Raw genomic sequence first — 24,906 nt, forward strand, 5'->3', positions numbered from 1 at the left:
AACTAGGCTTTGAACCCAGGACAGCCTGACTTCCTAACTCATACTCTTTCTATTTTGAGCTGTACCTAAGCCTACTGAAGGAGAGTATTCAGAGAGGTAAGGGACTATTGAAATCATGTTCTGTCCTTGGCTGCAGGTTGCACATGACTTGTTTTCCTCCTGTTTCATAATGTGCTAATTGTGTTCATTTGTCCTCTACCTAGCAATTGAGTGCTCCATATTTAATTCTCTTTCTTCCTTTAAGAAAATGCCAAGGACATTTCAACTGCAAACATTCATTTTATACATAGATATGCATTAAATGACCAGAAAACTGATGAGACTCACAAAAGTAATTATGGATCTTTTCATCACTTCTAATTACACTTCAACTCAAATTTTGAGTATAGAAAAATCACTTCTAAAAGAGCGGTCAGTCTGTTCTTTCCTTCACACCATCATTTATCCATTTAATCCAACAATGCTATTGCATTTCTTCCCAGATACTGAATTGCAATAGTGGATAAAGAGATTGGAGGCTGTGCTCTCATGCAGCATACACACATTAGTTGGGAAAATAGACTTGAATCGAGTATCATCTTTGCATAATTACAAATTGTAATGACAAAGTGCTGTGAAGAGGTATCTTTATGAATTAATGAAACAGTGTTCATTCCAGTAGGTATAGGCACTTCCTGAACAAAACTTAGGTAAGCCTAAGGGTTATTGAGCAGTATATTGCGACATGAAAGCCACTGTGGGACAGGAAACTTCACAGAATTCAGATAAAGCCAGGACAGTGAAGCCAGCTGCTGGATGTCTCTGCCAGACTGTGCACAGTTACATGGGAGGTGTGAGAGCAATGAAAAGTCATTGATGATATTAACCAAAAGGATGACATGATTAGACCTGCATGAAAAGTCGCTGATGATATTAACCAAAAGGATGACATGATTAGACCTGCACATTAAAAGGATAGTGCTGGATATTGTGCAATAATTTTCTTAGGAGAAGACCAGCAGGAAAGGGAGGTGAGGAAACTGGACAGAAAGCTTTCGCTGAAGAGGGTATGGTAGCAAAGATCAGACAGGAGGATTCAACTCTCTAAGGAAGTAACCTTTATCTGTTTTGTTCCTGGCAACTCAATCAGGTCCAGAACTCAGTACGTACTTCGTATGTAGTTTTTTGGATGATATAAATCATTTATTGCATGACATAAAACGGACATAAGTTTTTTTGGTAATTTAAATATGTGTGGTTAAGGGAAAGGGAAATATCAAAGATGACCCTAACTTCTGGCTTATGAATAGATAAAGCTACCATACACTAAGGATTTGTATTTCTGCTTTCTTTGGATCTGAATCAGCTGCTTTTTTTCTGTAAAAGACCAGATAGTAAATACTTTAGGCTTTTCTGGCTATGGATTCCCAATTATTCAATTCTACCATTGTTTCAGCATAAAAGCAGCCAAAAATAATATGTACATCAGTGAATGTGGATGTGTTTCCATAAAACTATTTTCAGAATAGGCCATGGATGGGTTCTGACCCATAGGCCAGCTTGGCAGCCCCTGATACAGATTATATGTCCAGTTTTGAACACATTTAATTTGAAATAAATTTAAAATAAGAACCCAACTCATTCTTTTTCATTGAGAGATTCATGTGAATTATGTTTACATTATAATTATTCTTAAATTCAGGCTTTTAAAAAAGTATTTTCAAATGTATTTAATAATTAGAATAAAACATGTCTATCCTTGATTGTTAAACATCTTTTAGGAAACTATCACAGAGCAAGAAGAAATAGGAGGTCATTTGCAGTTAGCAAATAAATTGTTTACAAGGAGATGGCTTCTCTACTGGCAGAACTATTTCAGAAAGGGATAACTTGTGACACTGAATTTAAAAAAAAGATAGCTAACTGGTATCAGCAGATGCATATTGTTTGGCAATCTGAGAATATGGTATTTTTTAAAAAGGCATAGAAGTTGTTAAAAAAAATTCTGAAGATTTCCCATAAGGCTGTTCTGATTCTTCCAGAAAAAAAGAAAAAAAAAAGTTCTGAAATCAAGTAAAATGGGTCTGTTTTACTTAAGGGTATAGAAAGATTTCACAAAGACAGACCTAGATTTACTTTTGTGGCCAACTATTCAATTTGGGAGTTTTGAAATCTGCAAATTTAAGATAAGAACCTCCCTCATAATTTTTTTGTTTTTGAGGATAATGCAAGCATTGAAATAGTAAATACAGGTCATTTAGGGAGAAATACAATGAAATCCATTCTTGATGTATAACTTAATAAACTTGTGTTCCATTAGACTTGGTTGTTTGAGGTGGGGAAAAAAATGTTTCTTACACCCACTAACTTCATTTGTTTATATGTCCAGCTTCTGTAGGCATTTTAAGTTGTTTAACCAATGACATTATGAAACTTAAGCCTAAAGACCTTCCTGACTGTGAAAATTTGTGATTCCACTACAACATTGTATGTTTCCATTATAATATCATAATAGAGTATAACTAAGCATTTTAGGTGCCCCATTCAGACCTTTAAAAAGAGGCAGTGTTGGCCGGGCGCGGTGGCTCAAGCCTGTAATCCCAGCACTTTGGGAGGCCGAGATGGGCGGATCATGAGGTCAGGAGATCGAGACCATCCTGGCTAACACGGTGAAACCCCGTCTCTACTAAGAAATACAAAAAAAAAAAAATAGCCGGGCGAGGTGGCAGCGCCTGTAGTCCCAGCTACTCGGGAGGCTGAGGCCGGAGAATGGCGTGAACCCGGGAGGCGGAGCTTGCAGTGAGCTGAGATCCGGCCACTGCACTCCAGCCTGGGCTACAGAGCGAGACTCCGTCTCAAAAAAATAAAAATAAAAATAAAAATAAAAAGAGGCAGTGTTACTGAACCAACCTTGGGGCTTCCCACCCAGTGCAGCAAAGCCAAACAATGACATTGTGGTTTGCATAGAAAGTAAGGTGTGTATTGCTGGGCACCAAGCGAGGAGAAGTTTCAGCAAATGTTTTGAGACCCAAACTTGACCAGGGGCGGGAGCAGGAGCTCATGCCTTTAATCCCAGCACTTTGGAAGGCCAAGGTGGGTGGATTGCTTGAGGCCAGGAGTTCCAGACCAGCCTTGCCAACATGGTGAAAACCCATCTCTCCTAAAAATACAAAAATTAGCTGGGCATGGTGGAGCATGCCTGTACTCCCAGCTACTGGGGAGGGCTGAGGCACAAGAATTGCTTGAACCTGGGAGGCAGAGGTTGCAGTGAGCCCAGATCATGCCACAGCACTCCAGCCTGGGTGGCAGAGTGAGACTCCATCTCAAAAAAAAAAAAAAAAAAAAAAAAAAGACCCAACTCCAGGATGACTTATATGCAAGGGTTTTTAAGGGCAGGGGTGAGAGGGTTTTCAAAATGAGTTGAGGGCGGGGGCATTCTGGGAACTTTCGTGTTCATTTTCCAGTTCCAGTTTGTGTGAGGTCTGCATGACAGCAATCAGCATTTTTCACCTAGCAGGGGGTCCCAGTTTATGAAAACAAATCAGGAACATACGTCAAGATGTTATCTTTAGTTTATATCGGGAACCAAACATCTCATGACCCTGACTTACTCGGGTGGTTATTGTTATCTTCTTGCTTAGTAAGTTATTCATTCACTTCCCTAATTGCTGGTGGCAGGGCTAGCTAGGTACCTGGAATTTCCCTTGATGGGGCTCAGAATTTTTCTTTATTTCTATGCTGGGAAACTGGGGGCCTTGTGTCATCTCAATAGTGCATCACAAGATAAAGAATTAAAGACCAGATACATTAGTCTGTTTTCACACTGCTGACAAAGACATACCTGAGACTGGGCAATTTACAAAAGAAAGAGCTTTATTGGATTTACACTTCCATGTGGCCGAGGAGGCCTCACGATCATGGCAGAAGGTGAAAGGCGAGGAAGAGTAAGTCACATCTTACAAAGGTGGCGGCAGGCAAAGAGAGAGCTTGTGCAGGGGAAGTTTCATTTTTAAAGCCATCAGATCTCATGAGACTAATTCACTGTCACAAGAACAGCACAGGAAAGAACCCCAACCAAAATTCAATCACCTCCCACCAAGTTTGTCCCACAAGACATGGAAATTGTGGGGGTTACAATTCAAAATGAGATTTGGGTGGGGATACAGCCAAACCATATCATTCCACCCCTGGTCCCTACCAAATCTCATGTGCTCACATTCCAAAACCAATCATGCCTTCCCAACAGTCCCCTAAGGTCTTAAATCATTTCAGCATTAACTCAAAAGTCCACAGTCCAACATTTCATCTGAGACAAGACAAGTCTCTTCTGTTTATGAGCCTGTAAAATGAAATTTTAAAAAGTTAGTTACTTCTTAGATACAATGGGGATACAGCCATTGGGTAAATACAGCCATTCCACATGGGAGAAATTGGTCGAAACAAGGGCCCCATGCAAGTCCAAAATCCAGCAGGGCAGTGAAATCTTAAAGTTCCAAAATGAGCTCCTTTTACTACATGTCTCACATCCAGGTCATGCTGATGCAAAAGGTCGGTTCCCACGGCCTTAGGCAGCTCCACCCCTGTGGCTTTGCAGGGTACAGCCTTCCTCCCAGCTGCTTTCATGGGCTGGCATTGAGGGTCTGTGGCTTTTGCAGGCACATGGTACAAGTTGTCAGGGGATCTACTATTCTGGGGTCTGAAGGATGCTGGTGGCCCTTTTCTCACAGCCCCACTAGGTGGTGCCTCAATAGGGAATCTGTTTGGGGGCTCTCACCTCACATTTCCCTTCCGCACTGCTCTAGCAGATGTTCTCCGTGAGAGCCCTGCCTCTGCAGCAAACTTCTGTCTGGACATCCAGGAGTTTCCATACATCCTCTGAAATCTAGGCAGAGGTTCCCAAACCTCAGTTCTTGACTTCTGTGCACCCACAGGCTCAATACCCCATGGAAGCTACCAAGGCTTGGGGCTTGCACCCTTTGAAGCCATGGCCTGAACCGTACCTTGGTACCTTTTAGTCATGGCTGGAAAAGCTGGGACTGCAGTGCTCCAATTCCCTAGGCTTCACACAGCATGGGGATCTTGGACCTTGCCCACGAAACCACTTTTTCCTCCTAGGCCTCCAGTCCTGTGATGGGAAGGTCTGCTATGAAGACCTCTGACATGCTCTGGAGACATTTTCCCCATTGTCTTGGGGATTAATGTTCGGCTCCTTGTTACTTATGAAAATTTCTTCAGCTGGCTTGGATTTTTCCTCAGAAAATGCGATTTTCTTTTTTATTGCATTGCCAGGCTGCAAATTTTCCACACTTCTGTGCTCTGCTTCCCCTATAAAACTGAATGCCTTTAACAGCACCCAAGTCACTTCTTGAATGCTTTGTGGCTTAGAAATTTCTTCTGCCAGATACCCTAAATCATCTCTCTCAACTTCAAAGTTCCACAAATCTCTAGGGCAGCGGAAAAATGCCACCATTCTATTTGGTAAACCATAAGAATCACCCTTGCTCCAGTTCCCAACAAGTTCCTCATCTCCATCTGAGACCTCCTCAGCCTGGATTTCATTGCCCGTGTCATTATCATCATTTTGATCAAAGTCATTCAACAAGTCTCTAGGGAGTTCCAAACTGTCCCACATTTTCCTGTCTTCTTCTGAGCCCTCCAAACTGTTCCAACCTCTGCCTATTACCCAGTTCTGAAGTCACTTCCACATTTTTGGATATCTTTTCAGCAGTGCCCCACTCTACTGGTACCAGTTTACTGTATTAGTTTGTTTTCATGTTACTGATAGAGACATACCTGAGACTGGGCAATTTACAAAAGAAAGAGGTTTATTGAACTTACAGTTTCACATGGCTGAGGAGGCCTCGCAATCATGGCTGACTGTGAAATGCAAGGAGGAGCAAGTCATTTCTTACATGGATGGTAGTAGGCAAAGAGAGAGCTTGTGCAGGGAAACTTCCATTTTTAAAACCATCAGATCTCATGAGACTCATTCACTATCATGAGAACAGTGCAGGAAAGACTTCCCCCCCAATAATTCAATCACCTCCCACCAAGTTCCTCCCGTGACTCATGGGAACTGTGGGAGTTACAATTCACGATGAGATCTGGGTGGGGGCACAGCCAAATCATATCACCAGATAAGTGGTTTTGTAGTCACTATTTCACTTAACAGCACAAAGATTTTCTTCTGCATCCTAGCCTTTTGGAGATTTTAGTTCAGTGGTTCCCAAATTTGTCCACATACTGAAATCACCTGAGAAACTTTGAAACACACTAATGCCTATTTCTTGCCCCTTATAGATTGTAATTTAATTTATCCAGGGTATGGTACAGGTTCTGAAATTTTTAGAAGATCCCCAAGTAATTCGAATGTATAATCAAATTAGGAATTACTGCTTCAATTCAAAGTTGAGCCTCAGAAACCTTAGGGAAATCTCCCGTCTAGGATCCCCTGGGGCTTTGCAGTGAAATACAGTTCTGGATCCTTCCATGGAAGCCCAGGGTCTGCTGCAGTTAAAAAAATTCTAATAATGCTGGCTGGGCGCAGTGTCTCATGCCTGTAATCCCAGCACTTTGGGAGGCCAAGGTGGGCGAATCATGAGGTCAAGAGATTGAGACCATCCTGGCTAACACAGTGAAACCCTGTCTCTACTAAAAAAATGCAAAAAAATTAGCTGGGTATGGTGGCGGGTACCTGTAGTCCTAGCTACTCAGGAGGCTGAGGCAGGAGAATGGTGTCAACCCAGGAGGCGTAGCTTGCAGTGAGCTGAGATCGTGTCACTGCACTCCAGCCTGGGTGACAGAGTGAGACTCCATCTCAAAGAAAAAACAAAAAAAATTATAATAATGCTGTGTACAATTCTTTCTACCTGGAGTACATTTAAAAAATGATGATTTTTATCATTATAAATTTTGAATAAGTAGAATGTGAATTGGCAATGTTTTTAATTGTAATATAGAGTCCCTAAATTCTGTTCACTGTCTAGTCATGCTACTTAATGTTCAAAATATGGGCTGAGGTTAAAAATGTCTTGAGGTGCTGCAGAACTCCTTGTCAAGTACTTGCTAACTCCTCTACCTCACTCCTCTTCATCAGAACCAAAACCTGGCTCTTTCCTAGTATTGAAAATTCAACATTCCTATGAATTTTTCCTAAAAAGCTTTTTTTCTATAAATTAGACAGGACAAAATGTATTTTAATGAACAAATGGCATTTTAATAAGAAAGTTCTTTTTTTAAATTAGCTCATTCTATTAAGGTTCTAACAAGTAAAAATAATATTGCAGAGAATTATGCAATAAAAGCACCAGCCAGCTTGGTCTATGGAGTAAGCTTTGGAAATATGCAAATGGAATTTCACCAAGAAATATATCCCTGAAGTGATAAAATTTTCTTTTAGATAGAGTGTGTCTGCGTGGGGAAAGGAACAGATCTCTTCTCCATAAAAATGGATGCCCTGAATGGTGTTTATAACTATCTCTTTGGTTTTTGTGTTTGGCAGTAAGACAGCAACTAATTTAGTTTTATTTTAAAATTCCAGTGATTATAAGGTCTGCACATTCCTTGTGGAGTAGCTTTGTCTCTCTACTAGAGCCAGACACCATTTTTTCCCCTAACATGTGTGCTAGAAAACTTTAGCTGGTGGTGCTTTTTCTGTATTCTGTCTGAGTCAGAAGCAATGGAGTCAAAACTTATTTTCTGAATTCAGTACTTTACCACACCTTTTTCTGAGCATTCTCAGGAGACAAAGACAAAAACTTCCATTTCTTTCTAGAGTTGCCTACTATCCATGTAAGAACTTGAATTATTGGTGAATTTTTCTGATACACTCAGAAGGTTTGCATGTACCAAATGCATAAATAAGAGAAAATGTATTAGTTGGAATGCTTGACAACAATTAGTAGATGGCCCATGGAGAACTGGTTAACCATTATAGACAGTTGGTGACGTAATTTTGCGTTCAGAGGTGTAAATTATTTTTAGTCTGTCTTTCTGTCTTCTTTATTTTTTGCCATCCTCAGCATATGAGCTGTGTGTCTTAGGCTTTTTTTTTTTTCTTTTTTTTTTTTTGAGACGGAGTCTTGCTATGTTGCCCAGGTTGGAGTGCAGAGGTGCAATATCGGCTTACTGCAACCTCTGCCTCCCAGGTTCAAGCAATTCTCCTGCCTCAGCCTCCTGACCAGCTGGGATTACAGGCGCCTGCCACCATGCCAGGCTAATTTTTGTATTTTTAGTAGAGACAGGGTTTCACCATGTTGGCCAGGCTGGTCTTGAATTCCTGACCTCGTGATCCACCTGCCCCAGCCTCCCAAAGTGCTGGGATTACAGGCGTGAGCCACTGTGCCCAGCCAGCTTGTCTTTTTCTTGTTGAAAAATGGCTGCTATAGCTCCAACCATCATGTATGCACAAATCAAAGTTCAAAGGCTGAAGGCAGTGTGGAAGTGAGAAGTACAAAATAGAGTCACATGTCAAAACACTAACCAAAATAGAGTTAGTGAGGGCCATAACAAAGAAGCTGACATACTTGCATCCCTGAATGTCTTGCTCATAGCTTGCAAACAGCAAGAAGAGCTTCTCACAGGAATTTTCTCTGGCCTACAGTATTTCAGATAAGAACCTCAGATCAGGACAGTTGCCTACCAATGACTACCTCCCCCAGTGAACTAATGACAACTCCTGTAGTGAGCTTCTGAGACCAGTGACCTTTCTTTCAAAGCGATTTGTGTGGGTGTCTTTCCTTTGTCTTAATTTTGCTTGGGTGTGCTGCACACCCCGGGTTACAACCCTTTGCTCTTCCCAAATGAAATCTTTTGTTCCAGACAGCGTGTCTGTCTGAGTTTCTTTTTTTAAGTTAACAATAGCATAGTCGTTCTTTGTTCCACTTGTATAAGAATGAAAAACACTTTCCTAGGACTCTACAAGCAGCTTATTTTTGCTTTCTTTGACCAGAACTGCATAATTTGCTCTTTGCCTAAACTATTGATCCATTTATCTGTGCAATCTATTTGCCATGTATAGTGTCAGTTTTTGTTATGAGATGGAGATGTAAAGTTCTGTTCTCTTGCCAAAAGCTAGGATCTCAAGAGCCCTTCCCCAGGAGCCACCTACTAAGCAGACCAGGTACCCTAAAGCCATAAACCTTGGATGTCCAGGGGGAAAATGCATCTTTATGGAGAAATGTAAACTTGCATCTTCTAATGAAGAAGATGATAAACACGTCAGTCTTTTTCTTGATCTTTCTGCACCTTACATCTGGCTTTCCAGCTAACTGAAACACAGTTTTTTTGCAGAGTTTAGGAGAAACTTGAAATTTACATTCCTGTTAGCCTTCTTGAAAAGTAAACTGACATTAGACTTGATTTTCATAGCATTAAATAATTATCTTCCTTTAAAATAGATACCCATGGGCATTTGCAGCTGATTATTTCTTATGAAACAAGGCAGCGTATCTGTGTGGATGGGTACACATCATATTAACAAAATTATGTTACACATCATATTAACAAAATTCTCATTTACTAGAGCTTTTAAAGGTTAATCAGTACCTTCGTGGAACACAGATTATATTTGCAATAATGATTTTTGTTAGCAAAGGGAGTAAATGAGACTTTTATCCATCTGGAGCGGGAGGAATCTTTGTTGGTTTAACATATACAATTAAATTGAGTTGAAACCTGCTTTAAACGAAAAATGAAAACAAATGAAGTGATCAGTCAGTGTGATGTCCATGGTTACAGCTCTTGTATATATTTGGATAAGTTGAGAAAATAAAAAGCTGTGCAGCATTGCCAGGTATTTTGTTTTATTCCAACAGAAAAATAATGAGTTGGCAGCATTTGAAACTGGCTGTAAGGTATTACATATGATAATAATTTGTTTATATATTTGTAGGAGCCCTACATTTATTCCTGTAAAGTTTAATTATGTGGCACATTAGTAACCACTAATGTTGAAATCAAGCAAATGTATTTATCTTTGTTGTATTAATACCAGCAATTTTTTTAGTTCCCAATTCTTGAAATTTGACATTTGTAAAGTCAATGCATATCTTTCTCTCCTGTCATAAGTTATTTCCCTAATTTTATGACTTTGAGATGGCTTCCAGTGACTTATTGTCTCAAAAATTATCATATTGAGAAAGAGAAGATTGTGCTTTATAGTTAGTGATTTATTAGTGCTGACTTGGGTTTTATGCTTGGTAAAATAAGTTCACACTAGAGTCATCTGAAGATACTTGGGTCTCTGGTTAAAGTTTAAATTCAACCATTAAAAGGTTATGCTGTTTTACCAAGTTTAACTCCTGAGCCATTTATTTTTCTGAGTTAACTACATCCAATTCAGAATTTGAATGTAGTTCACATTCAAGCATTGATGGAAGAATCACTCTCTGCTATGCATTTCATTCAGTATATTAACACAACACTGAAATTCCAATATGCAACATATTATTTATCTTTTGCCTTTATGTCTTAAAATTATGCACTTGAAAACATGTCTCAGACTTTCCAGTATTTTTCTAGTCTATTGTTTAGTTCAATTGTATTAAAAATTCAATTAACTACTTATGGGGAAAATCAGCCTTAATTGTTAATTGGAATTATTCTGTTTAACTTGCAGAGGTAGTACATCTTTTGTGACTTGTGAATACTAAAACTATTTCATGCATATATTGCTCAGGACTCTTGGTTGCAAGGATTAATAATAAAGTTCAAAGTATTTTAAAATAGATAAATTTATTGGCTTAAATAATGTCATAGTCTAGGAAAATTCTTGCTTCGGGGATAACTATATCCAGGAACTCAAACAAGCTCACCAGTGATCTTTGTCTTTCCACTTAACTTCCCTCTATGTTGGCTTCTGTCTCTAATAAACTCCTTCTTTTAGCCATCAGCACTAGCCACCTTATATCCTAGAAACTCTGAGTCCAATGAAAACAAATATTTTTATCCTATGGGACCTCAGAAAAAGTCATGACATTAAATTCTATGACCTGGGACATAATTATGCCATCTCTGACCCAATCTCTGTGGCCAGGAGGTTGGAATGTATCAGTAGTTGACTAATGTGGTTCCTGAACAATCCTCAGCAGCATCACCTGGGATCTTGTTAAAAATGCATATTCCTGGCCGGGCGCAGTGGCTGATGCCTGTAATCCCAGCACTTTGGGAGGCCGAGGCAGGCGGATCACGAGGTCAGGAGATCGAGACCATCCTGGCTAACACGGTGAAACCCCGTCTCTACTAAAAATACAAAAACTTAGCCAGGCGTGGTGGCGGGCGCCTGTAGTCCCAGCTACTCGGGAGGCTGAGGCAGGAGAATGGCGTGAACCTGGGTGTTGGAGCTTGCAGTGAGCCGAGATCGCGCCACTGCCCTCCAGCCTGGGCGACAGAGTGAGACTCAGTCTCAAACAAACAAACAAAAAATGCGTATTCCTCAGGCCACATCCCAGATCCAATGAATCAGAAAATCTTGCAGACTTTATTGTAACAAGTCCATATAATTGTGATGCATTCTTAATTTTGAGAACCACTACAATATACTAATTGGTTAGGCCTGGGTCATGTGCACAACCCAAGAGCTTCAGTGTAAGTTCAACTGCACAGAAAGCATATGGAAAAGGAATCTGAGGAACTGATACCAGGGAAGAGAAAGAGCAGATGCTGTGCTGGCAAAGAGGAGAGATGCCTACTCTAATGAGATTTCCACCCAATAGTAAAGTTTCCTGTTGTATCTAATGCCATTATTTCTCAGAACACTGCTGGTTATGTTGCCCTCCAGAAAACCAGTGTTTCAATTAAGCAAATACATTCTCCTCTAGGATAGTCTAAATGTCATCTGCAAATGGGGGATGGCCAACCTTGAAACGTTTCCAGACCATATTATTTTCTTATCAAATAATTCCTGAATTCATAGGAAATAGTCTAATACAATTAAAGCCTTCAGTAGTAAGCCCCACTTCTCCCCTGTGATAATAGATTCACATTGCTGCAAAAGTTCTCAGTGAAAATGACAGTAATGCTTACAGAATTTTAGGGAAGATAGCCAGCACTACAGTATTATCCAAAATAATTTTAGAACATTTTTAAAAAATAAAACACCTAACAAAGGAGGTGAGTGTAGCTTTTCGTACTGCCGTAGTTTCTTGTTTTTGTTTTTTACTTGATTGGGGACATTTACACTTATTACCCAGGGGAAGACAGTAGACTGCATGCCAGTTTTTCTCAATTTATCTGCTCACAAGAATCCTCTGGGCACTTGTTATAAATACAGCCCCTCAGGTTCTTTTTCAGGATGTTCATATTTGGAAAGTCAGGAATGGGAAGAGGGAATTTGTATCGCCTCAGGGAATTCTTAAGATCTGGCATGTTGAGAACACACTAATGGTGAAGAGCGAGGATGCTGGAGTCCTATGGTATGGGCTCAAATCATACTTGTAACTCTTGCAAGCTGAGGGAAAGCTAATTCAACCTCATCACAGCTGAAATGTCACTTGCCATGAGTACTGTTTGTTGCTGGTGTTCTTTTTCTACTCTCTTGAAGAATCTGCCTGATTCACCTTCTTCTTTCTTATGTTACAGATAGAAGACATGCAGTGGGGTAAAGGAGTCCGAGAGATACCTCCCTCAGTGTGCACACTACCATGTAAGCCTGGACAGAGAAAGAAGACACAGAAAGGAACTCCTTGCTGTTGGACCTGTGAGCCTTGCGATGGTTACCAGTACCAGTTTGATGAGATGACATGCCAGCATTGTCCCTATGACCAGAGGCCCAATGAAAATCGAACCGGATGCCAAGATATTCCCATCATCAAACTGGAGTGGCACTCCCCCTGGGCTGTGATTCCTGTCTTCCTGGCAATGTTGGGGATCATTGCCACCATCTTTGTTATGGCCACTTTCATCCGCTACAATGACACGCCCATTGTCCGGGCATCTGGGCGGGAACTCAGCTATGTTCTTTTGACGGGCATCTTTCTTTGCTACATCATCACTTTCCTGATGATTGCCAAACCTGATGTGGCAGTGTGTTCTTTCCGGCGTGTTTTCTTGGGCTTGGGTATGTGCATCAGTTATGCAGCCCTCTTGACGAAAACAAATCGGATTTATCGCATATTTGAGCAGGGCAAGAAATCGGTAACAGCTCCCAGACTCATAAGCCCAACATCACAACTGGCAATCACTTCCAGTTTAATATCAGTTCAGCTTCTAGGGGTTTTCATTTGGTTTGGTGTTGATCCACCCAACATCATCATAGACTATGATGAACATAAGACGATGAACCCTGAGCAAGCCAGAGGAGTTCTCAAGTGTGACATTACAGATCTCCAAATCATTTGCTCCTTGGGATATAGCATTCTTCTCATGGTCACATGTACTGTGTATGCCATCAAGACTCGGGGTGTACCAGAGAATTTTAATGAAGCCAAGCCCATTGGATTCACTATGTACACGACATGTATAGTATGGCTTGCCTTCATTCCAATTTTTTTTGGCACCGCTCAATCAGCGGAAAAGGTAAGTGAAAATGCACATCATAACATGTTTTTTTGAAAATGTGTTGATTTTTGTAAGTACTGAAACCAAATTGATTGTATAAAGTAAGAAGTTCTCTATATGCAGAATGGTATTCCCAAGAGTAGAGAACCAATTCAAGGTCTAGTAGACTTCAGTGCTCTAAGAATCTAAAACTGAGCCACATTCATTCCGCTGGAAACCAACCAGATGTAGCATTTTCAAATTAATTAAATTATAGAATTATTAAATGTAATGAGAGATTATCTAGTATAAAATTATCTAATCTATCTAAAATAACCCTTCATACTCATTTATTCCCCACCTTCTCCACTTACCCACATATTTTTGGGGGATAGGAAAAGAGGAGCATAGTACCTTCTCCTCCAGGTGGGGGAGTGTGTGATGGTCATTATTATCACCAGTGTAAATGCTCTCTCTCTCTTCCTAGTGGCTACCTAGGCTATTGCTGTCCATTGCATCTAGTACTCAAGCTTTACAACAGAACAGAGTTGCCCAGTTGTATATGCACAATATATACCCAGGTGGGTGACTATAGGAAAGATTTGGTTAGCATTTCACTGTAGTCTCCCTACAACTAGATGGACATTAATCACATCCAGCAATTCATAGTGAGATCAGAGACATGACTTTCTGAAAGAGGAAGAGTCAATATTTGGTGCAGAGCTAGTGTCATCAAGCTGTGAAACTTTGAGGCCAACATATTTGCTAGTTCACACGCACCTTCCAGGTAGTTATAAGTCTTGTGAATCTTTGATTTAGACAATTCTATGGCAGATTCCGACATGATTCTTATACATCTGACTCCTATACTCACCCACGTGGCTATAGTTTCATGTAATATCAACCCTAATATATTGATACTGATAAGATATGGTGTCTTTCACTGGATGTAGGCAGCTCTGGCAGGTTAGTACAACTGTGACCTAGAGTTCTAACTGACATACTCAGCACAAGAGGGTCTAGGGATAGCTTGATTAGATGTTAGCACATCGGGGGTCTAGTCTGCTTCCATGTTACTTTGGACAAATCTCTGAAACATTCAGGGACTTAAGTGGGAAAAACAAGGATTGACTCAGAATGTCTAAAAATTTACAACAACCTGTGTACCCCAGAATTAGATTACTCTAGTTTTTCTTTGTTACCTCTGTTCTCCATATAATCATACAAAGGATTAATGGCTTCTAGTTTTCCAGCTGAAAAGATGTATTTTACCTAAATTGTGTAATTCAGAGGGGCTATAATTTTGAACTGTGTTTTTAAAAAAGTAAATATTTCATGAAGCCACACAGAATCTAAAATCAAGGAGAGTGAATAGTTCCAGATTATGGTTTTAGTCATAAAGTATTTTAGAGAAAGTTCTTCTAAAATATATGCTCAATAAGCGTAGCATGTTTCAATTTCATAATGTATGTTTACTGTCTGTGAAACCAACTTGAATATCATTTTATTTCTTCTGTGTATTCCTGGGCCAAGGGAATAGTAAAATATGAGTTAGAGTGGTAAAATACAATAGAGAGAAGAAAAAAAAATCCCCAAATATATGCTGGTAAGTTAATAACTATTGAACTTTTTATAGGGAATGATGAGTATCATAAAAGCCTATGGAGATAATAATTATTTTGTTATTAAAACAACTCAATACCTCATGCAACAGGTTAAAGACATAAAACCTTTCCCATAAGTTTATTCTTGAGGAATATAAAAAGGAAAAATAATTATAGTGGTTTTATAGATGAGTCTGATTGTAATGCCTGTTTGACAATATATGTCTCTACCATTTCATTTTTCATTTCTTGTCATGATTATGGATCTTTTCAGTAAGGTCACAGGTATAATTTATACATTCATTTAAAAATCTGAAATTAAAACAAGGTTTCAGGAATTAAATTCTAATTGTTCTAGAGAACAATGTGTTGGTAGAATTGGAGTGTGGGGAAATTTAAGCTGTCTTCAAGCAGTGTGCTTTTTATACCAGAGTTTTAAAAGGCACGTATTTTTCTTTGGGTATTCTCAATAGGTTATGAAATTTTACGTGGTTGATTGACACAATTAAAGGCACAGAATTGCCAAATGGGAACAGTAAGTTATTATATGAAAATGCACATCCACTTATAGGCATATGGCTAGAGAAGCATGCACAACCAATGAGAAAATACCAGCGTGTATACATGAATCTATGGCATTTAAAATGTGGAAAGTGGCACATTATCAAAGAGATCACATCAGAAGGGATTTTTGCCAAGCCAGCAACCTACAAAATCACAGCTTTTTCATTTTTCTTTAGATCTAACAGTTTAAGTGTTTTAAATCAAAGAGTTATAACAGGAAAAATAAGATTAGGCAGTGAGTTCAGTAATAACAATTTACTGTTTCAAGAAATTGAATTTATATTGATTATGCTAGGAATATCTGTAAAAACTTCTGTCAAATTTATTAGCACAACATTAAGAGCAAGCAGTGTTCTTTTCCTTATTTATTTATTTTTATTTTTTTGCAAAATATTAACCCCCATGAAGTTTATTTTTGCTTTTATTAAGGAGGATATGGAAGACACTGCTATCTTGTTTTATCATTGTTAACCCCATGACTTCTAGAATGAGCATCTTACCACGTGGCCAGGGATGGAAGTGGTGAACTGTAACCACAAGGGAATGATTCAGGAATTATATTTAGGTGATGTAATGATGCAGGAACACACTAAAACTGGTACATCAATAGCACAGTGGAAGCTGGCTGGCCCAGTGTGATGTGATAACATCCCATTATTTTGTTCTGGCACTATCTGTTGAGTACTAGAATATTTTCTATAAAAAGCAAAAGCTTGCCTTGTGTTTGTATCTATACAGAGAGTTGCACATCTAGGAAAAGAAGTATGCTTCAGGTAGGGAACATGCAGCCTACCCTGTCAAAATCTGAAAAATTCTATAGATGATATGTTCATCTGGAGCTTTGTAGCCAGTTATTGCCTGAAGAGTTTTCTAGGTAAGTCAGCATATCCTTATACACAGGCAGGGAGACATGCTTTGTGCAATGTCACTCTACAAAGGGAAAATGATCTTGATACACAAGGAATGGGATCATAGGTTCTCAAAGGTCTTCCTTTGTGTACAAGTGTGTTTGTTTAGATAGGAGGATGGTAAGAAGAGGAAAAAGAAAAAGATTGAGGCAATTGAAGGACAGAGAAAATTGCTAAAAAGGAAAGTGGCTTGAAGAAAGAATTGTGTCCTCTAAAATGGCACCCACAGGCCACTTTTCTGTGCATATTATAACAGAACCAGAGTACATTACAAAACTTAAGTAACTTGATTTGCACTGGAGCCTTTGGTCACTAAATGACCGAATTGGGGCAACTATAGGCAAACTTTGAGCCAGTTCAGGGTTCTTATCTCAGTGGTTCTTCAAATTGTGTTCATGTTCATGATCATCCCCTGAGGAATTTAACAAATTATCACATATCTCCCCAACCCTGTAATCCCCTACTGGTTTGACAGGTCTAGAATGGGGCATAGAACTATTCACTTTTCAAGTTTGCTGGAAAAATGCCAGTAGATACCAACCATACTTTTTAAAAGCCTTACTACTTTCTTCCCATTTACAGAAGACATCCTGTAAATATTTACTTGATTCTTAACTTCAGAACCTTTGGGAATCAATTAACTCTCATTTCAAGCAAAGTGAAGGTCCAGAAATCAAGGAACCAGGAGATCAGAAAGACACTAATCCACAGTCAAAGACAAAGTCAAAGATTAGAATGTCTAAATGAAGCATCAGTCCCAAGACTTGGGCCAGAGACCATTAAAAAGTCAGAACCAAGTCCCTGGTCTTGGGACCAGAGATACCAATAGAATAGGTAGACAGTGGTGTTCCCCAGCAGTATTTCTTGTGAGGCTGAGAATATAGACCAAGACCTTTTGATCTTCTACATGTAACAGATAGCGCCTCAGAATCTAAACACAAACTAAAATCTGCCCAGAACTAATACAGGGATCAGAAATATTTGGCAGGTAGATAAATGTTTCTCCATCCATACCCAAGGCAGACATCACTAATCAATTATGACACACTTCCCCTGTACTCTGGTATGGTCTTGAAATCTTTTTTTATACAGTTTAAGACAAGGACTATTAACAAATCAGAACTGGAATTTGAAATCCATTGCTATTTCTGATTTAGTTTCGGATTCTTGATGCTTCTTCCCATTCAGCTGTTTGCTGTCATTGTGTGAAAACCAATGATAGTTTTCGTAAAGATTAATCTACTTAAAGAATAGTCAGGGAATTGGGGTGTGCTTTAATTCTTGTTGGTTTTGTCTCTGATTACAAACCTTTTTTGTTAAATTGCCAAATGCCATACAGCAAGGAGCAGCCCTGGTTCTCTTAGGAAGCTATGTATTAGTTTATGCTTCTGTACTATTTCATTTGCTTAAATTTTTCTCATGGTATTTCAGTAGTTAAACTTACAATGCATGTACTGTGCCCCTGGTACTCTGTTAAGGACTGTGATGCAGAGATAAAACAGTGGCATTTTCCATTAGGAACTCATACACTAATGGTCAACGTAGGTCTTCAAACAAACACTGAATAAGCGTGAGAAATATGACAGTTGTAGCACAAAGAATGAAGGACAGACACATGGAGAAGGAGCTTCACAGAAAATATGACAAGTGGACTAAAATTTAGAGGCAGAAAAAGTGGCATGACAACGTATAAGAAATTATATTACATGTTAAAAAGTGAGGGACAGTGTTTTCAATACATAGCACATAGAGAAGAGACAGATTGCACTTACATGGACTTTGACTCATAAAATGTGAGAGTATAATCAGAATTAATGAAACATCATTTTATGTGCAAATTTTGGAATAATGTGAATTCCAAATTAACTTTTGGCAAGAGGCCCATCTTTTCCACATAGTGGGTCAAGTTAATTTAAAATATTGTAGCTTGTAAGCTGAAATACCTGTTCTACCTTAAGAGGAATTATTGCCTTATGTGCCTGTTGAATTCTGCATGATCTTTCCTCTGATGCAATTCCACCACCCTCTCGTTTTGTAGGGCTGGACTCTATAGCAGAGGCAAAGATATGGTAAAAAGCAGCAAAGCCAAATTGTGAAAGGCTCTGTTTGAATTTTCTCCTTGAAGCTATGAAGAGTCAGCAGAAATTTCTAAATGTAGGAGAAATGTGAGCATAGGGTATTTTGAATTGAGAATTTTAGAAATAGTGCTTGAGGGTGAAAAGCAGCTAGAGGTAAGAAAACTAGTTGAGTATCTATTATAATAATTTGACAAAAGATGGCACTGGTTTGAAGAAAGCTTAAGGGACTGAAAAAGATGGAGCAGGTTTGAAAGCTATTTTGGACTTTTTAAGCATTAAGAAAATATGTGAGTAGAGTAAGTCTTATCTTTTATTTTGTGTTATGTTGTTAATAGAAATACAGTTTTCAAAATGTTTAATTTAGAAAATAACATTGCCCACTATTTAATTTTTTTTTTTTTTTTTTTTTTTGGAGACAGAGTCTTACTCTGTTGCCCAGGCTGGAGTGCAGTGGCATGATCTTGGCTCACTGCAAGCTCTGCCTCCCAGGTCCATGCCATTCTCCTGCCTCAGCCTCCAGAGTAGTTGGAACTACAGGCGCCTGTCACCACGCCTGACTTATTTTTTGTATTTTTAGTGGAGACGGGGTTTCATCGTGTTAGCCAGGATGGTCTCGATCTCCTGACCTCGTAATATGCCCACCTCAGCCTCCCAAAGTAATCTCTCTTATCAACAACAACTAGCCAAAGAAAGAGAACTCTCATTATCCCACATACTAGAGACAATCATTGTCCAATCATCTGGTTGTAACTTCCAGTCATATAAACATAAACATATTTACACACATACCCAAACTTATTTTAAAACAAAAATCCATATTTTCTCTTCTAGCATGCTTGGTAAGAATCTTCACCTTGCTTTGGAACACAGGAGAGAGAGGTGTCCCAGTACATAGTTTTTGCTGATGCCATTTGTGCACTCATGCTGTGATAGGAACTCATACTGGTTGCTGAGGTCTTGCCTCTACTGTTTGGTTTTGTCTGTTCGTGTTTCTATCAGAAGCCTATGAAACTATTTTCTTTCTGTTGCCTGCTGTGACCTTGGTGATAACTGAGTTTCTCTCTAAACAGCTGTCAGAAACCAGCTGTTTGCAAGGCTGATGTTAGCAGTGGCTTGGGGTGGTGCAGTCCTTTTTCTTCCTGCCATAATGAATCAACTATTTTCAGATGCAGTCACCTAGGATAATTGGAGTCTCAACCATCTTAGACCCTTGCTTTAGCTAGAATAGCTACTTCAGCAGGTAAATATCGAGGGCCTGTATAAAACTGAACTGAGCTAAAACAAATAAGGGAATAGCTTACAACATTAAAAGAAAGGTTTTAATCACTGAAAGTTTGAACAGAGAGATACTCAGAAAGAGAAATTCCTTCTAAAAGGGAAGACTCAACAACAGACCTTGAATCTTCCTGCCACCTCCCATGGAGAACTCCCTGGAGCTCACTTCTCCCCCTAGGTTTCTTGCACTTTGAGGCCTCAGCCACTAAGAGACACAGCCATAGGGACCCAGGCCTCACCTTTATAAGCAGAACTGGGATAAACTGACACATGTTCATTCCCTAGCTTTTCTCAAGGCATCAGAGACCATCTCTCATTTTCAGAAAGAACCTTTCTCAAAGCACAGGAAACCATAACAGAGCATGGTGTGCTGATGGGCACTCAGGGGACTGCCAAATCCTCGGCTCCATAGACTATAGGTCACAATACTGGCCCAATTGTGAATTCTTTCCAGTCTCATTTACCCTCTTTTCTTGCGGTCCTAGAAGCTGGTTTATTTGGGCATTTTCTTCTACTCCACCATCCTATACTGCTTTGAGCCTTATCATTGTACATTCTGGATGTATCACTTAACTTATTTGGTCTTCACTTCTTTCCTCTTTACCATAGGTCTAATTATTCCTACATCTAGTTTTAAGTAAAATAAAATATTTAAATTGCTTAGCGTACAAACTCAAAAGAGTGATGATGCAAGATGCTAATGAAGATAAAGAACAACTAGAATGCTCATATACTCCCAGTGGGAATATAAAACATGGTACAAGCACTTTGGAAAACAGCTTGGCAGGTATTTTTAAAAATTAAACATATACCTACCATACTGCTCCAGCCATTCCTCTTACGTATTTTACCCAAGAGAAAGGAAATAGTGTATTCATGTAAAGACTTGTACATGAGGATTTTTTTTTGTAGCTTCATTTCTAATAGCCCCACCATGAAAACAACCCAAGTGTTCCTGAAAAGGTAAAATGGATAAACAAATTGGGATGGATTTATCTACAAAATGGAATACTACTCTGCAGTAAAAAGCAATGGACCAGGCTGGGTGCAGTGGTTCACACCTGTAATTCCAGCACTTTAGGAGGCTGGGGTGGGTGGATCACTTGTGGTCAGGAGTTCAAGAGCAGCCTGGCCAACATGGTGAAACCCTGTCTCTAGCTAAAATACAAAAATTAGCCAGGCATGGTGGTGTGCATCTGTAAACCCAGCTACTTGGGAGGTGGAGGCATGAGAATTGCTTGAACCCAGGAGGCAGAGGTTGCAGTGAGCCAAGATCACACCACTGCACTCCAGCCTAGGCAACAGAGCCAGACTCTGTCTCAAAAAAACTGCAATGGACAATGGATGCATTGAGCAGCATGGATAAATCTCCAAATAATGCTGATTAAAAGACCCTGAACATAAAAGAATATATACTGTATGATTCAATTTATATCAATTTTTAAATATCCAAATTAATCTGTAGTGACAGAAATCAGATGTTGTCTGTGAATAATCAGGGAAGGGCTGAAAAATTACAAAGGGGCATGAGAAAATTTTGGGGGTAATACATGTTCACTCTCCTGACTGTGGAGGTGGATTCACAGATATATAAGTCAAAATTGATCAATTTGCATACTTCAACATGAATAGTTTATTATATATTAATTATACCTCCACAAACCCATGACAAATTGCTTTGTACAGAAACCCTTCTCTTTCTCTCCTCTTCCTCTTTTTTTCTTGAAATGTAATCATTAAGTGGCCTTATGCCAACTGGCCTATTTGCACAGTACTGAACCTAGAAATATATTTGTAATGATATTAGAATTGTGCAAATTAGAGCATGTAAAGCTCTTTAAACACTCTCTACCACATGGTAAATACTCAGTAAAGGATAACTTTATTCTTCTACCCTAGGTTCCACATAGCAAAATATGTCTATCTAGGCATTGGCTGGAAGGTCCCCAGAAGGTAAAATAGTCACATATCTGGGGGAACTGTCAGGGGAGGCTTTAGTATAAATTAGCAGGATTGTAAGAGCGGACACTGGAGAGACAGGTAGAGGTAAAGCCCTAGAAGATCCTGTGTGCCCTATTAAGGAGCTTGGACTTTGTTCTTTAAACAAGGGGAGAAGTATTTCAATGATTTATAGGATAGTAGTGTGACTTGCCTGGGCTTACGCTTTAGAAAATTACTCATTGCTTATAAGTAATGGATTGCATGACAGTTAAGATGTGAAATTTTACCCTGGAAAGACAGGCACTGGCTACCAATCATGATTTAAATGGACTTTCCTAATGCTCATATTTTTAGACCCAGGTTAGCACACAACCTATAGAGTGCGGAAGAATGAGAAGAGTCCCTTAGAGCAAAAATTGGATCAGAACTGGCAGTCACTTATAGTACCTTTACATCCCCCTTCAGAAAGAGGCCAGTAAACCCCTCATACCAAAGAACGTTAGATGAGAACTCAGCATATGATTCTCCTCCCATCTCTGCTTCATAGGATATTTGGTGGAGAGGAAAGTTGAACACTGACTTCAATCTATGGCCTCCCTCCCCAAGTAAAGCATGAGACATTGGAATGAGACTGCAACACCATCATAATGGATGTATATTATGGGTAATCACAAGAACTGTTGTTGAAAAATATCCATATACTAGAAATACTGCCCATATACAGCCTTCCTTGTTTTGGTATATTCTCAGTACGTTACCACAACACTAGTTTCTTCTGAGTATAATGGATCTCTGGCTATTGAACTGTAAGCAGTTCCTAATGAATAAAGCTATCCTCCAATGACTGGCACTTGGGGCATAAGAGTTCAGGGCACATGCCACCTGCTGTGGAGTTGTGCACCTTCAGATGGCTCAGCTTGTTACCTATTATAATACATTTGGTTGCTCTCTACCCACCCAGCTCAGGACCACATTTGGCTCTATTGGTCTGACTGGGTTTGGCCATAAAGTTTTTGAGTCATAAAGCATTGAGAAGTGAACAACCTCAAATAAATAGGTATCCAATTGCAGGCTTCAAAGAGGACCCCTGTGGAATATCCCAACTCAACAAAAGCCACATTTTCCCATCTAAGTCACATGTACATGATGGTGTTGGGGAAGAAAACAGGTCACAAATAGTCAATAGAGAGATCATAGAGCAAGGTATACTGTGGCAAGGAATGTAAAAGACAAGTTAATGCCACTAAACTAGCACTTCCTTGAAGCTCTCGATGTCTCTATATACCTGCAGGAGGAAACTCACACTCAGTAAGTAATCAGTAGAAATCTATTGGTGGACAAATGAATGACTGAAACAAAACATCTCATTTTCCTTTTCATATTGCAGGCTCTTCATCCTCACTTTCAACTTAGATGTGATCTCATGTTAGTGATTTATCGCTTGCAAAGGACTTAGATTGTTTCCAAAAAAGGCTTGATTTATATATAAGGAGTCAGTTGTTCATACTTGGAAGATTCTGGCTAACAGACCCAAAGCCCTAGATCAGACTGTAATGATTGGGTTTTAGCATCAAGGTCAGATATTTAGGCTGGCGAAATCTGCCTTCCAATTCTGTCAATTCCGTTGTGTTTCTCTGGTAACCTTCCCAGTTCCCTGTCAAAGTTACTGGGTTGAGGCATCATGGCCAAATTAAATTGTTGATGAGGTGAAGGCTGCTGCCTGGTGTGACACCAAATGCCGGATGAATGGAGCCCTTGGTTTTAACCCAGCAATCAGATCATTCTCTTTTATTTTCATGTTCTAGATCTTGAGGTATGGAAATACCTTGTGCATTATTTTTTTAAAGAAATTAACCGAAGAGTAAAGAACCACATAGATGTTTCTACTGCCATATACTGAGGTTCAACTTAAATGCTGATCTTTTTTTCCCAAATCTTTAGTGAGTGGACAGCATAGGGACAAGTGGTTTTTTTTTTTGGTGGTTGTTTTTTTTGAGATGGAGTCTCACTCTGTCGCCCAGGCTGGAGTACAGTGGCCAGATCTCAGCTCACTGCAAGCTCCGTCTCCCGGGTTCACGCCATTCTCCTGCCTCAGCCTCCAGAGTAGCTGGGACTACAGGCGCCCGCCACCTCGCCCAGCTAGTTTTTTGTATTTTTTAGTAGAGACGGCGTTTCACCAGGATGGTCTCGATCTCCTGACCTCGTGATCTGCCCGTCTCAGCCTCCCAAAGTGCTGGGATTACAGGCTTGAGCCACCGCGCCTGGCTGGGATAAGTGTTTTATAAGGCCTTGGAACCTTTGTATTAGTTTCTAAATTGGGACATTACCCAGTTACAGTTTACTAAGAATGGGTCAGAATCTTAAGATGCTTCATTGTTGACAATATGGCAACAGTAAATAAACAGTAGAGGCAAGTTAATGGCACAGTCCTTGGACTGAAATCTCTAGAAATGGCCAGGTAAGAGGAGACGTCCCATATTATTCCAGGGTTGAGAGCTGTGTGGATGATTGGTAAGCAAGCTTATTGAATTTTAGATCCTAATAAAGGGGTTTGGGAAATGAAAGGAATCATCATTTGATTTTCTCATAGAAATCCAGCTTCCTACTGCAGTTGTTAGGAAAAGAAAATGTAAGGAAATGATTTCTTAATGGTGACACTGACAATCAGTCTAGCTGATGCAGAAGCACTGGTGTCTATAACAGGTCCTCTGATGCCTCAAATTGAAAATTGTCTCTCTAATGTGCCTGTGTGCTCCCATTCAGCTTTATGTTCCAATTCATTGCTTGACTTATAACCAACGGTGATTTTTTGATCCAAGGCCTCCCTTCATACAGGTCTAAAAAAAAAACCCTGACTAGTAGATGTTCTGAAACAGCAACTAAGAAAGGTTTTTGTTCCCTGTAGTGATACTATCTTTATTCCTTCAGTGCCTACCACCCCTGAGCTAGATATTCTAGGAGATCGAGTTTTAAAATAATTTCCTTTTCATTCAGAATGTCCCCCTGTTATTTAACAATCCATTTTAAAGCACCTGTAACATGACCTGCAACCCCAACCAGTGAGGATCACATCACTTGCTT

General features: G+C 39.5%; 1 protein-coding gene across 2 annotated transcripts in view; it reads left to right on the forward strand.

The window, feature by feature from the left end:
- The window catches only part of GRM7 (glutamate metabotropic receptor 7), a 902,461-nt gene that overhangs the window by 725,082 nt on the left and 152,473 nt on the right, over positions 1 to 24,906 (forward strand). For both annotated transcript variants that reach the window (XM_015130351.3, XM_015130352.3), the window contains exon 8: positions 12,559 to 13,494. In XM_015130351.3, the coding sequence (XP_014985837.1) occupies positions 12,559 to 13,494 (936 nt within the window). The remainder of the gene's footprint in view (positions 1 to 12,558; positions 13,495 to 24,906) is intronic.

This window comes from Macaca mulatta, chromosome 2 (assembly GCF_049350105.2).
Source record: "Macaca mulatta isolate MMU2019108-1 chromosome 2, T2T-MMU8v2.0, whole genome shotgun sequence".
In the NCBI taxonomy this organism is placed as follows: domain Eukaryota; kingdom Metazoa; phylum Chordata; class Mammalia; order Primates; family Cercopithecidae; genus Macaca; species Macaca mulatta.